The sequence below is a fragment of the Haemaphysalis longicornis genome, unplaced genomic scaffold (assembly GCF_048455015.1).
Source record: "Haemaphysalis longicornis isolate Haplotype H1 unplaced genomic scaffold, Haemaphysalis longicornis Haplotype H1 scaffold_1, whole genome shotgun sequence".
Classification (NCBI taxonomy): domain Eukaryota; kingdom Metazoa; phylum Arthropoda; class Arachnida; order Ixodida; family Ixodidae; genus Haemaphysalis; species Haemaphysalis longicornis.
This window is the reverse complement of record NW_027526203.1, coordinates 57,367,054-57,380,019: the sequence shown is the minus strand read 5'-3', so window position 1 is coordinate 57,380,019 and position 12,966 is coordinate 57,367,054. Positions and strand designations below refer to the sequence as shown.

General features: G+C 53.2%; 1 protein-coding gene across 1 annotated transcript in view; it reads right to left on the bottom strand.

Annotated features, from left to right (window-relative positions):
- Positions 1 to 8,196: 8,196 nt before the first annotated feature.
- Positions 8,197 to 12,966, bottom strand: part of LOC144173091 (uncharacterized) — a 66,344-nt gene continuing 61,574 nt past the window's right edge. Inside the window, exon 5 of the mRNA XM_077701640.1 lies at positions 8,197 to 8,518. Within this exon, the coding sequence (XP_077557766.1) occupies positions 8,333 to 8,518 (186 nt within the window). The 3' untranslated portion in view covers positions 8,197 to 8,332. The remainder of the gene's footprint in view (positions 8,519 to 12,966) is intronic.

Here is a 12,966-nt window from a genome sequence, read left to right as displayed (position 1 = left end):
AAACGTAACAGCTCGCTCGCCGCGTCATGGGCGGCGCCGTTTCCGATGCTGCCCGCATGCCCCGGGACCCAGTCCACCCGCACCATCACGCCGTAGAGCTCGTGAAGGGTTGCGCAAGCGACTTTCACGTTGTGCGCCAAAGTGCCGGCTCTAGGTGTCTTGGTCAGATTTTGGAGGGCGTCCAAAGAGTCGGTAAAAATTGTGAAGGTTTGTCCTCGCACAGAAAGTGGGCTGGTCCTTGCACATTCAGTCAACTTCTCTAGTGCATAAAGGATGGCCTGCAGTTCAAGTGACCTCGCAGGTTGCTCTTGGCAGTATTGAAACGCCTGCGCATCCCGCTGCTGTCCTCAGACGGCAGCGACCGCTCCCCGGAAGGTGTCTGGGTCCCAGGCGGCGTCCGTGAAGATGGCGTTGTCCTGGAAGTCAGCCCTCTCAGCAAGGGCGGTTCGTTGGGCCGTGTGATCCCCTTTCGTGCGTCGGCGCGTGACTGGCTTCGTGACACGAACCTGGACGTCGTCCCAGGGAGCGATCGCGCGGAGCACTTCTATCTGTTCACCCAGCTGTTCCCCGTCCAGCTCTAGGAGTGACTGGCCCGCTGGCATGTAGAGACGGCGGCGATCGTGTCCTGCCTTGCGTTCTGCGATGATGTCTCTGAGCGGCGGGATGCGAGAGTAGCGGTGCAGCTCCTCGACCCGGGCCTGGCGGGGCAGGCCCGTTATCACCTGAAGACACTCCCGGTGTAGTATTTCCAGCTTGTCGTATTGCGATTTTGTCAGGTCAAAACACACAGCTCCGTAGCAAGCTTTGGACGTTAGTATTGCCATTGTGAGGGTACGAGCTGTGCGTGTGCTGGCTCCTCCGGATTTGTGGGCTATGCGTCTTACAAGATGCAGAAGCTGTTTCCACTTAGGCTCTAGCTGCCGTAGCCACGTTGCCGCACCTCCGCTTTCATGTATCGGGATGCCAAGAATCTTGATGTGCCGGTCTGGAGCTCTCTCGAGTGTCTGGCCGGCGAGGCAGAGCTTGACCTTTTCGTTTTCAACCGTGGAGCCGCCCAGGAGAATATATTTTGTTTTTTCCGGAGACACTTCCATTCCCGTAGTCTTCAAGTAGTCGGCTAAAGTATTGAGGGCGTCTTGTATAGCGTTGGCTGCGTCTTCTGTTCTTCTGAGAGGGTCACCAGGCTCCGTCCAAAGCGTCACATCGTCGGCGTACATGGTGAGGCGCACACCATGAATTCGCCGCAGGCGTGTAGCTAGCCCTCGCATCACCAGGTTTAATAGCGTGGGCGACAGTATGGCCCCCTGGGGAACGCCAATGCTGCTGCTGTAAATCTTAGGGTTCCTAAGGTCACTCCGAATCTCAAAGGTGCGTCCCTCCAGGAATGACCTGACGATGTTGAGGATGCGGCTCCTGGCTTCGTGTCTTCGAGTGCGGAGATTACTGCCTCGTGCGCTACGGTATCGAACGCCTTCCGCAGGTCGACGGCTACCAGTATGCCAGGAACCCTTTTTCTTCCTCTCCGCTTTTGAAGACAACGACGGAGGAAGAAAATGCTGTCTTGTGTGCAGAGGCCTGGACGGAATCCTGTCTGGCCCGGGTCGAAGTAGGGTTCTTTCTGTGCCTCTTCAAGGTGGTAGTTAAGCCGGGTGAGAACCATCCGCTCCAAGAGCTTGCTGAGTGTTGAGGTAAGCGAGATGGGCCTCAAGTTACTGATGCTGACGGCTGGCTTCCCTGGTTTGGGAATGGGGCTCACCACGGAGTGCTTCCATTCAGCGGGAATTTCGCCTGACAACCAAACCTTGTTAATTTTTTCAAGTAGCTGCATTTTCCCGTGTTCGTTAAGGTTGCGCAGCATCTGCCAGGTGATGCCATCCTTTCCTGGTGCGCTCTTGGCGTTGACGGATTCGAGAGCCATCACTAATTCTTGCATTGTGAAAGGCGACTCAACATCTTTGTCGGAAGTAGGTGCTGTGCGTTGATAAATTCTGGGGTCTGGTGGCACTGATGGCTGCGGGAAGAGCGTCTCTGCTGCCTTTTTTTCGAAGTCGGACGCCGAGTCGCCGGTCGCCAGCCTGACGTTTTTGACGGTGTTTCCAGTCTTGCGGTTGCCTGACATGGCCTTGTAAGTTTGCCAGAGCTTCCGCCCGCCAGTCCGTTCATTGAATAGGCGCAGTGGTTGTGCCATCGCTCCCGAGAGAGCATTTTGGCGTAACGGCGCGCTTGTGGGGTCTTATTGCGCACCTTGACAAGGTCGACATGCCGTTTCTCCCTGTCAAGGTAAACTCGATGCAGCGGCTACGGGTGTCCCACAGGTTGAGAAGGTGCTTGTCGGGTGTAGGAAGGTGTTCATCCACTTCAATCTCTCTAGTGGCTTCCCGGGCAGCTCTGGAAAGCTTCTGAAGAAACGGGACGTTTTCGTCGTAAGCGTCAAAGCCGGATCGAAACCTGCCCCAGTCGACAGCTGCGGTCATCCGTTTTTTCCGCCCTGTGGTTCTTACTTCAAGTTCAATTCAGATCGGATAATGGTCGCTACCCATTCCGTCGGGACCGCACCTCCAGTCCTTTACAAGCCTGGACGTTGTCCAAGTCAGATCTGGTATAGTGTCGCGCTGCCTGGAGTGAAGTGCATGACGAGTAGGGTAGTCTGTGTCGTTGGCCAAGGTAAGTCCTGCCGCTTCGGCCTCTTCGTAAAGTCGGCGCCCCCTCTGTGATTCTTTGTCGTATCCCCAGCTCTTGTGTCGAGCGTTGAAGTCCCCCCCGGCCAGCAATCGGTCTTTGGGGTACCGATGTCGGAGTTCGCGTAACCAAGCGAAATTTGCAGTCTCCGAATTGCCCTTTCTGTAGCAGCTGCTCTCGGGACGTAGGTAGGCAGACACCAGGATGGTCTGGCGACCGCCGAGCTCACATCGCACGGCAACCACCTCTTGTATTCTGTTGCAGTACTTCCCAGTGTCGAGTTTGACGTGCGGAACATCTCTACGAATGAAGATTGCCGCCTGTGCTTCGACTACCTCGTCTGGCTGCTGACCTTGCTTCTTCTTGTTTGTCTGTGTGTGCACAATGGTAGGTTGAAAATGCCCTTCGTATCCCTGGATGCATGAATTAGTACCTCTTGTCTCCTGTAGTAGAAGGGCCACCGGTTGCCCTACGTGTCTGAAAAGTGCTCCAAGCTCGGCAGCGCAGGACTTGAGTGACCGGCAATTCCACTGCAGGACGTCTGGTGTCCGCGCAGCCGGTTTATTCTGGCTTATGGTGGGCTGGCTGGCCATGCTGTAATAGTACGGCTGTCACTTGGGCCTGCTGTTTTTGAAGGATTTCTCGGAGTTGTTTTATCTCCTCCTGCTGTGACTGGTGCATGTCGGTCCACTTCTGCATAGCTTGATTCGTTTGAATAGCTTGTGTTTGTGCTTGCGCTTGCAATCGCATGGACTGTGCCCTTGTTTCTTGAAGGAATTGTGTGACCCACGGAGGAGCTTCGTAAGCTAGGGGAAGTGCTTGCTGTGGCTGCTGCTCTTGTAGAGTCGTTTTTTGAGCAGTAGTAATTGCAGTTGTAGACTTGCCTGCTCACTTCTGTTTTTGTTGCGCGTCTGGGGGAGCGGCTACTAGGGCTCTCTTGGGGATGGGGACTGCCTCGACTTCGCCTTGTCAATGCGCCCCCTTTCCTCCTTCTATTCTTTCAGTCGGGGCTGAAGAACCAGTTTTTGCTCGTTTCGCGCGTTGAGCTGTTCCTGGAACCTTGGACGGGTCACGTCTATGGAGCGCTGGATTTCCGAAAGTTGTTTCTCTAGGCGCGCCAGAGTGTTCTCGAAATCCCTAGTGCTGACTTCTGTTTCATTGTCCAGTTGCTTCAGCTCACTCTCGATTTCTTCCTTGCAACGCGAACTGAAGCCGGATGATCCCGGCTTGCTGGCTGAAATATGGACTCCGGACGCTACCGTGGCGTATGACAACGCGTCAGTTTGAGGCAGCGACTGATTATCCCTGGGCTCCGAGAACTTGCTTTTTGGTGCGCGTTGCGAGCGGCCGCGTTGCGGTTTTCGGCTCGTGCTTGTGCCGTTTAGTGTGCCGGTTTCCCGGCTGGCAGACGGTGCGAAAACCTTTCGCCGTCGACTTTTGCTGCGTGACTGACGTTCCTGCGTCGCTTCCTTGACTTTCTTATTGAAAAGCCCACGCGCTGGGCACTTTTTGTCGGTTCCCAGATGACCATCCTTCCCGCAGTTGGCGCAGTTTTTTGTCTTTCTGAGGGCAGGCATCTGGCGTTTCCTCGTGGGAGGAGCCGCACTGCGAACACACTGCCTTCTCCTTTGGGCACACATCCTGCTTGTGGCCTGGTCCGTGACAACGAAAACACGCTACGGATTGCGGCTCGTAAGGGCTTACTCGTTTCAGAAAATCCCAGTATTTCACGTACCGGGGTGGATGACGCCAGGCAAACGTGATCAACACCGCCCCTTTCTTTCCCATGGGACGGGCTTGCAGCACCTGGACGCTCTCAGAGTTCAAAGCTTCAACCAACGTCTCTGATGTTTCGCCTGGAGTGCAGTCATATATGACGCCACGCGACATGCCATCACTGGGAACCTGGTGTACAGTCACGGGAAAGGATGGGTTCGAGGGAGTGTCTAACGCACTTAGTTTAAGTACTGCCGACGCCTGCTTCTCGTCGCAGGTATGCACGGTGAGGGTGTTAGACTCCTTGTTGAAGCGCAGAAGTTGGTGCTTCGCTAACTGCTGGTTGTGCGAAAGGGCACAGATAGCCCGTCTCACTTCCTGAGGGTTGAGGGATGTGATACTACATCGCTCCTTGGGTCGTATTGACAACACGAAGGTGCCGAGTTCGGTGCGCTCAGCGGCTCTTGCCGATTTTGCGGACGTCCCGCTGCGCTGTACGCTGCCTTTCGTTTGGCGCGAGTAGTTGCGCGCTCCCAAAGTCCGTCCCCTTCAGCGCCATCTTCCGGGTCTCGGCTGCACCAGTCGGCCTGGAAACTTGCCGCTTTGCGTAATGTGGCTTCACCGGCATCCTCGGATTCCGTTCGCCGTCGCTTGCTGTCATGCTGCTGTCTGCGGTCAGTTCTAGTTCTCGTAGTTAGGCCGTCAGCGGCCGCTACAGATGGTTTACGCCGCATGCGTAGCGCCCCTTCCGTCGTCGGTGCGCCGCCCGGCGCGACCTCCATGAGCTCCGCTGGCTCCGCTCCGCGGGGTGGCGCAGCGGGCGGGTGCGACGTCAGTTCTCCTGATGAAATCGCAGCCGTGGAGTTGCCAGTTCCAGCGATAGATGGCGACGCCATCCCGCCGCAGGCTGCCCAGCCGCCGCCGCTGTCGTTAGGGTTAGCTTTGGTCCGGTCGTGCACGCTCGAAAGGAAAGTGGCGCAGGGTGCCCAACGAGTTCGCAAAAAAGAGCGAAATTTTCCTCACGTGTGCGGAAGGTCAGTTTCCCCGATTGTAGAAAGGCACAGCAATGTCCGAGGACGGGAACCATGAAGTAAGGCTTTCCTCTGAAGCACGAAATAAACGTGATCCTTCACTCTGGCGCTACTGTCGCGCCGTCCGGGCTGGACATCAAAATCTCCCATCGCTCGGGTAGGGGGGAAGGGGAAGGGAAGGTAGAGGATTCTTGAGCTCAGTACACTCCGCCAGTATGTGTGGCAGGGCGCCTTCCGTCTTTTTGCAGAACGGGCAGATGGGATCGAGACTCACACAACAAACCCGACAAACCGCGAGCAAGCGGACCCGTGACGAACGGAACGCTTTTGAGCCTGCTTGTACGGGAGAGATAGCGATTTTAGCATTCTCGAAACAACGGGCAAAGGAGGAGAGCTTGAGGGACGACACGGACGCGGCAAGAACGCCAACGAATGAGCCCGATCCAGACGAAGGCATCGAACGCCCTACCGATGAAATGACGCTTACGACGCCAAGGAATGTGGGCCGAACGGACGAGACGAACTACGCCCGCTTCCCCAACACAACGATTTCACTTTCGAAGCAACCATGGTGAAAGCGAGCACGGAGCCGCAACGATTTTGACCGATCCGCCACGCCACCTTACGACAACAACACGCCACCGCACGCTAAACGAAAAGACAACCGGCTCCCGCACCATACGCACGCACACCTCAATCGAAGCAACGTCCTCAACGCGGCGAACTATGCCATCCCTGCACGCCGCAGCTCGCCAGCGGACAAAACGGCCGTCTACGCTCCCACATGGATCAAGCACGCTACGAGCTACAGGAGCACGATCGCCGACGGAAGCGACACGACAAACGCAACGCCGTAAACGCTGTCAAGTTCAGGTCCGACGAGGTGAATAGCATAGCACACACATTAAAAAACAAGCCGATTTGATATTCACCGAACCTCATCGAGACAAACGCCCTGTAACGAAGTTTCTAGTAACCGGAATAACAAAAAACAAACGCCAGCATCGAGCAACTGCCAATAAGGAGATAGTGATCTAGATACGAACGGACGTCAATCTACGCGGACACTTAATTGTACCTGGGGGTATTGAGTATTGAGTTGCGTGCTTGTGAGTAGTACTCATGAATACAGATTGAGTACTCATGAGTACAGATTGAGTACTCATCATGAATTGTGAGTAGTACTCATGAGTACAGATTGAGTACTCATGAGTATAGATTGAGTACTCATGAGTATAGAAGATTGAGTACTCGTGAGTACTGATTGAGTACTCACGATTACAGATGGAGTACTCATGAGTACAGATTGAGTATGAATACTCGTGAGGACAAATGAGTTTGAGTACAAGTGAGTACGATTTCAAATGAGTATGTGATGAGTGAGTATGAGTGATTTTGAGAACACACGAGCGTTTTGAGTCTGAGTTTGATTGAGTACAGCGTTAATGAAAAAAATAGTGATTGAGTTTGAGTGAGTTTTTTTTGTTCTGCCGACCTATGATTCCAGGTCATCGGCAAAAATACTCTTTCCGCGGCTGGAAAAGGCCGCATGCACCGTTCCTGAGGAGCCCTGCTTCCTGCGTCCGTTCACGGTGGTGGCCGGAAGCAGCGCTCTCTACACTAAAACTACAGGCGCTTCGGCCACAGCTTGCTTAGTATTAAATATTCGAATGTCGTCGGACGGCACTCTAGCAATGCCTGCAGCGATCAGCTAGAGTGCCGTCCGACGGCACTCTAGACACTGCGGTCATGAAAACACAGGCCGTAGCAAGAGAGTCAAAATTTTAACCCACATTAATTTTTCAGTGAATACGGCATCGTATGCTGCCGGACAAGCGCTGGGGCGCTATAAAACACGACATATTTCGAATTAAAGAAACTTGTATTTTGTCTGCATGGCCCCTTTAAATGTAAGTTTGGTGGAACTCCCGACCTCGCGCACAAAACGTTTCGTCAGCTGTCCAAACAGTACCGGGATAAAGAACATTGGTGCCATTTTTGTGTGCGACCTAACACGAGGCCAGAACTTAAATAGACCACACTTATGATATAACACTTTTCTTCCTTCCAATTGTGGCCATGACTTAATTTTGGGGCCCAACCTTGGCCAACATAGACTATTCAGAGGCGGGACGTTGGAAATATTGTGAATGCATCGATCAGAGATGATGATGTGCTCACCTTTGATGTTCTCGTAAGCCGGGAAACCCTTTGTTACAAAAGTGGTACCACGCTGAGAAGAGTTAAGTGCATGCCTACTACACGTACAGGTTTCACTAAAGACGTGTACAAATTACGGGTGTCACACAGTGGCAGGAAACTTTAATAAGAGCTGAAGCGAGCATTTACGCCGTTGAAGACTGTGCGGGCGGTTGTCTTCGCACTTTGCGCTAGCAATAGCTGCGTGCCGGGGCTGTTAGATGTTATCTTAAGCGAGGTGGTATTAATAATAAAGCGTCTCTGAACAATCACTGTAAATTGTTGTCTTTCCTGATCAGTGAATTACCTCTTCTCATTCCCCTATAGTTTATAAGTTTGAGCACGCTGTGTCCCTTTGTCTATCAGCTGCCATGCTCACCGTACATGTTGCACATAATGACGTTTCATCACATAAATCCGTGTATTACACGGACATTTTGTTGCCGCTACAAACACGTGTGAAATGTTGAATGAACTGACTCTGACTCCCTGTGCAACTGATCTGGCAAGCACAAGCGATGACTCATACTTTTGGAAAGCCCTTTATTTATAACACTCCATGTTTGTCGTTAACCGCAGCCCTTGACGCAGCCCCCGTCCACCGCAGCCCAGACCTCGATCCTCAGCCACGCACCACACCACTCAGCTTTAGGACAACACCCCCTTTTTGTCGTCCACCGCAGCTCTTCGCGCACAAACCTCGATCATCAGTCACGCAAGACGTCAGTCAGCTTCAGGAAGCTGAATATGGCGCAGAGGATGTCGTCGTTCAGGCTGTCTAGCTGCAGACGGCCGCTCCCCTCTGCGCAGCTCAAGGTTGACTGCACGACGCCGGCGTAGATGAGGAAGTTCTGCACCATGCTCCACATCGCCTTCTTGATCTCCGCACGCACCTACATGGCAAAATACACGCCACTTGCAGAGCAAGAAAAACTCTGGCCGGATTCCCTTTCAAGAATTAGGGAAGCACACAGCCCACAATGACACAGGGGATGGGAGTATTCAAACAAGCATCACATCTAATTGTGGGCCTTGAGTAGGAGACGTTGTTCGCTAGTGTATACAGCGCTGGAGACGGCAGTCTCTTACGATCAGCCGAACGCGGCACCTACGATGATGATGACCATGTTGTTACGTGGCGGCAGGACGAATGACACGAAAAATGGCTGAGTGCGAAATGATATATTTGCGTGGTGTCGGTCATCACAGCACCCAGCAACGCACACACAACGCGCACAGCGTCGTCGTCTTTGTCTTCTCTGTGTGACAATATACAGATGAAGTATATGAAGCGTCGCTTAGAGGCGGAATATGATTGCATGCAATGTTGAAATAAGTGAGCTCTGGCTCAGTGGATAATTATAGTGCTCACAATATATTGTAGCTCTTAACTGAAGTAAGGAGAGTATAAGGAGTGTATTTACAGGGCGAACGTGTGCCCGCAGTCACTAGCAATGCCACAGCTAGAAGAAGCTTTTAGAAGCTTCTTTAGGATTTAGAAGAAGCAAGCTTGGACATATGCTTCCTCGCTTTTTCACCTCGCACTAGTAGGCGTATTTCAAAGCTTCTCCCTTTGTTCGGCCCCGTAGGCCGAGTGGGGAGCATAGTCCGCAGTCACGGCATTGTTCCCCCTCCTAGTTGGCATCGGCTGGATGCCATGGAATTGAAACGAGAAACAGTCGCGTGTGTGTTGAGTTATCGGAGAGTGTCAGGGCACGTAAGGTCGAATCGTGCTTCGGTTTCACAAGGCCATGTGTACGGCTTGATGCACGCTACATGCACAACGTCTGGGTCTGAACTCTGCCTCGAAGAACGTGCTGTTGTGCTCTCGGGTGCCCTCATAGGTGACGTATGACAGACGGAGGGGGACACGATATGGCCCAAATATCACCGAAGCAGCTGCTCCGAAAGTCCTTGGCGGTGAATCCCTGTCCACACCTAAACCGGGTCGCCGGGTCGGTACTAGACTTTACGGCGCCCCTTGTTCTATTTCTCGGCGTCGATTTGTAGTTGATGTCGAATGCCTACGAGCGCGAGCTGGCGTGCTTCCTCAATTCATTGAGCAAAGGCCTAGGCATCGGTGCTGGTCACATAATCTTCATCGACAGGCAACATGGCACGTAGGTTTTTCGTTACGGAGCGCCAGTAAAGAAGTTGAAATGGTACCCATTGAATTATTTCTTGCACGGCGGTGTTTTAGGAAAATGTAGCGTAGGGCAGCAGAGCTGTGTAGGCCAACGCAAATCCGTCCGGCGTAGACAGAAAACCACAAGCACAGGTGAGCTCGTGCCTCGCGGCGACCGCGCGGCTCCATGGCGCCAGGCACCGGGCACGACCTTCGCGCAGTGGCTTTAGCAAAATAAAATACCTCGGTCACGTGAGTGCGTGCCTCGCGGGCCCGCCCAGCGTCGTCCAGGCTTGCGCGTAGGCTTACGCCACACGAGGAGCTCCCGCCTTCGTCATCATCGTCGTGTAGCGACCGGCGCGCAACGGGTTTGCCACGCCTAAGACGATGATGAATCTGTCAAGCCAACCCGCTACAACCCACAGTTGGTGATAGCCACCGGACCAGCTGACGAAGAAGTGAAAGTCTACTAGGCAAGGACGCGCTACAAGAGGATTTGTCCTACGCGGTTGCGGCGTCGGAAGACGACGGCGAAAGGGATAACGATTGCTGCTGAATAAAGCACTGTAGATAATTTAATGGCCTTTGCTTTGCAGCGCCCTCCAAAACGGCTTCGCAATCCTGGGGTCCCTCTCTCCTGAGATCAGTGTGGGGAGAAGCTAGGCCGACCACAGCTCTCCTGCTTCTCCAGTCTTGCAACCACTAGTGCAAGCTGCGCCAATTCCTGTGCTCCATATCGACGTGCATGGATAGCATGTCAGTTGGGGTTCCATTAAGGCGTTCTGTGAGGCCATGGGTTTGAACGTGGTAGGCAGTGCATTTGCGGTGAGTGTTGTGAGTTAGCTTGAAGACATCCTGCAGATTGCGCCGGTAAAAGCAGTTACCCTGTCCGTTTAATAGTAGGAGCGCCATGTCGTTAACGATGTGTTCAACGAAGAATTAGGCGACTTCAGAAGCGGTGGCGTGGAGAAGGGTTTTGGTCTCGGCATAACGCGTCAACTAATCTGAGGCTGCGATGATCCACGCCGATATTGGAACAGGCCCAAGGAGGTCCATCCCAACCTGTCGGAACGGTGCTTCAGGAGGATCCAGTGCATGAAGGAACCTCTGTGACATCACGAGAGCATTAGTGCGGGATTGGCAATCCCGGCAAGTCTTCAGGTATTGCCGTACTGATCGAAGCAAGTTTAGCCAGTAATACATTTCATGAAGCCGTGTGAACATGTGACTAACGCCTAAGCTTGTACAATTTCGCTGCGCAGAACGGATGGCATCACCAGAAGAAATTTCATTTTGCTGTCGTAGCAAGTCTAAACTATAAGGAAATAGTGCGGTAGAGTAGTGCTTTTGTAGTGAAGTGTTCGATTAGTGGCCGTTCGACGTCCTGCTTCTGGTAGAGGGCCGAGGGCCATGTCTGCTGTATGGACGACCCCGAGGAACGGGAAATCCTCTTCGGTTTCATGAATGTCATTCGGAATTGGCGTCCGGGGTAAAAAAATCGCCATTGCTGTGCTTGTTTCCAGATTTATGCACAACCGTTACGCCGTACCCCTGCAGCCGGAGACCCCATCGAGCAAGTCTGCCGGATGGGTCCTTTAGGTTGGCAAGCCAGCACAAAGAATGGTGGTCACTTAGGGCTCTGAAGGGTCTGCCATACAGATATGGTCGAAATTTAGTTATAGCCCTTATCACTGCAAGAAATTCTGTTGCCGAATAGTTGCTTTCAACTTTAGACAGTGTGCGACTGGCGCAGGCTATATAACCTTTTCGGCACCCTGCTGCCACTGTAACAAGATAGCATCTATGGCGACGTTACTGGCGTTAGTTCTGATTTCTGTGTCACTGTTTTCATTGAAGTGTGACAATGCCACTTGCTGCCCCGCTGACCGAACGAAGGGTACGTAGCCTCTTGTAAGGCGCGTGAGTGGCTCCACAATTTCGGAGAATCCTTCGACAAAGCGTCTGTAATAGGCGTAGAGGCCCAGCAAGCGTCGGACAGCCTTTTTGTCGGTTGGTACTAGAAAAGAGCTCACATCCTCCGCATTTTTTTCTGGATCTAGGCGGACGCGTTGAGCACTAACCATGGGTTCAAGAAATTTCAGCTCCTGGAAACCAAGGTGGCATTTTTACTGCAAAGCAGTATGTGTCCCGGTGTCATCGGTTTACTCGGCGCCGCTCCGGGGTTCCCCTCACCACCGCTGACACCTCTTTCACAACTATTTTCCCCCTCGCCTCCACCTAATCCCTTCGGCAAGTTGCGCAGTCGGCAGCTAGCGGCGGTGGTCCGGTTATCAGATGTTCGCGAAAAACAAACAGACGCACAGATGGGCGTTAAAAAATGCACTGACGATTTCTAAACTCCCTAATATAAAATTTGTGCGCAGCGCGAGCTTCAGTCTTATCGGTCACAGCGCATTTCTCCTGCGTCTCAGGAAGTGTTCGCATGATCGGTGAACGTACGGCGGCGTGCGCTACTCTGCTGCTTCCTCGTAGTGCACCGCCGCCGCGGTCCAACATGCTGCAAATCGGGCTTGAACCGCCCGCGAATGTCACGTGGTTCTGATTAGCCTCGCACAAGAAAGCAGCGAGCATGTTGTTGCATATCGTGTTTGAACCCCCCGCGCAAACTTCGCGTGGTTTGGATTAGCGGAGAATGAAACAGCGTCTGAGAAGTGTCAGGGCGAGGGCGCTTCATGGTGGCCACACGTGAAACATGTGTGAGGGAGAGGCAGTGACAGATGGCACCGCAGCCACACGTGTCGTACTCCACTTCACCCTTCGCTAGACGCTCTTCTCCATTTTCTTTCTTTCGTCGCTGCTGCGTTCGCTCGCTCGGTTACGCGGACATAAACACACGCCGCTCCCGTAAAGCCCAGGTAACACTGGCAAAGGGCTGTTCCCTAAAACGACCGAAACCCGCCGTCACCACTTCCACTCAAATTCACTTGGCCAAGTATAGCTGTGAATCCCTCCCGGTAGAAGAGAAACTTCCCCAGTTGGAACGCCGGCTTGAGCCCATATTTCTTTTTCAGCTTGGAAGGCTTTCCGAGCGGCATCTTCGTCAGTGTCTTTCACGCCTAAGTGTGCGCCATCACTGGTTGCCGGTTGATGCGTGCACGGTTTGCGGGTAGAGAAAGGGGGGCGTGCACGCACAGCTAGGCTTCATGCCGCTACCGATGAAATGCCGGCTGTGCTGGTGGGAGATTTAGATGTCGA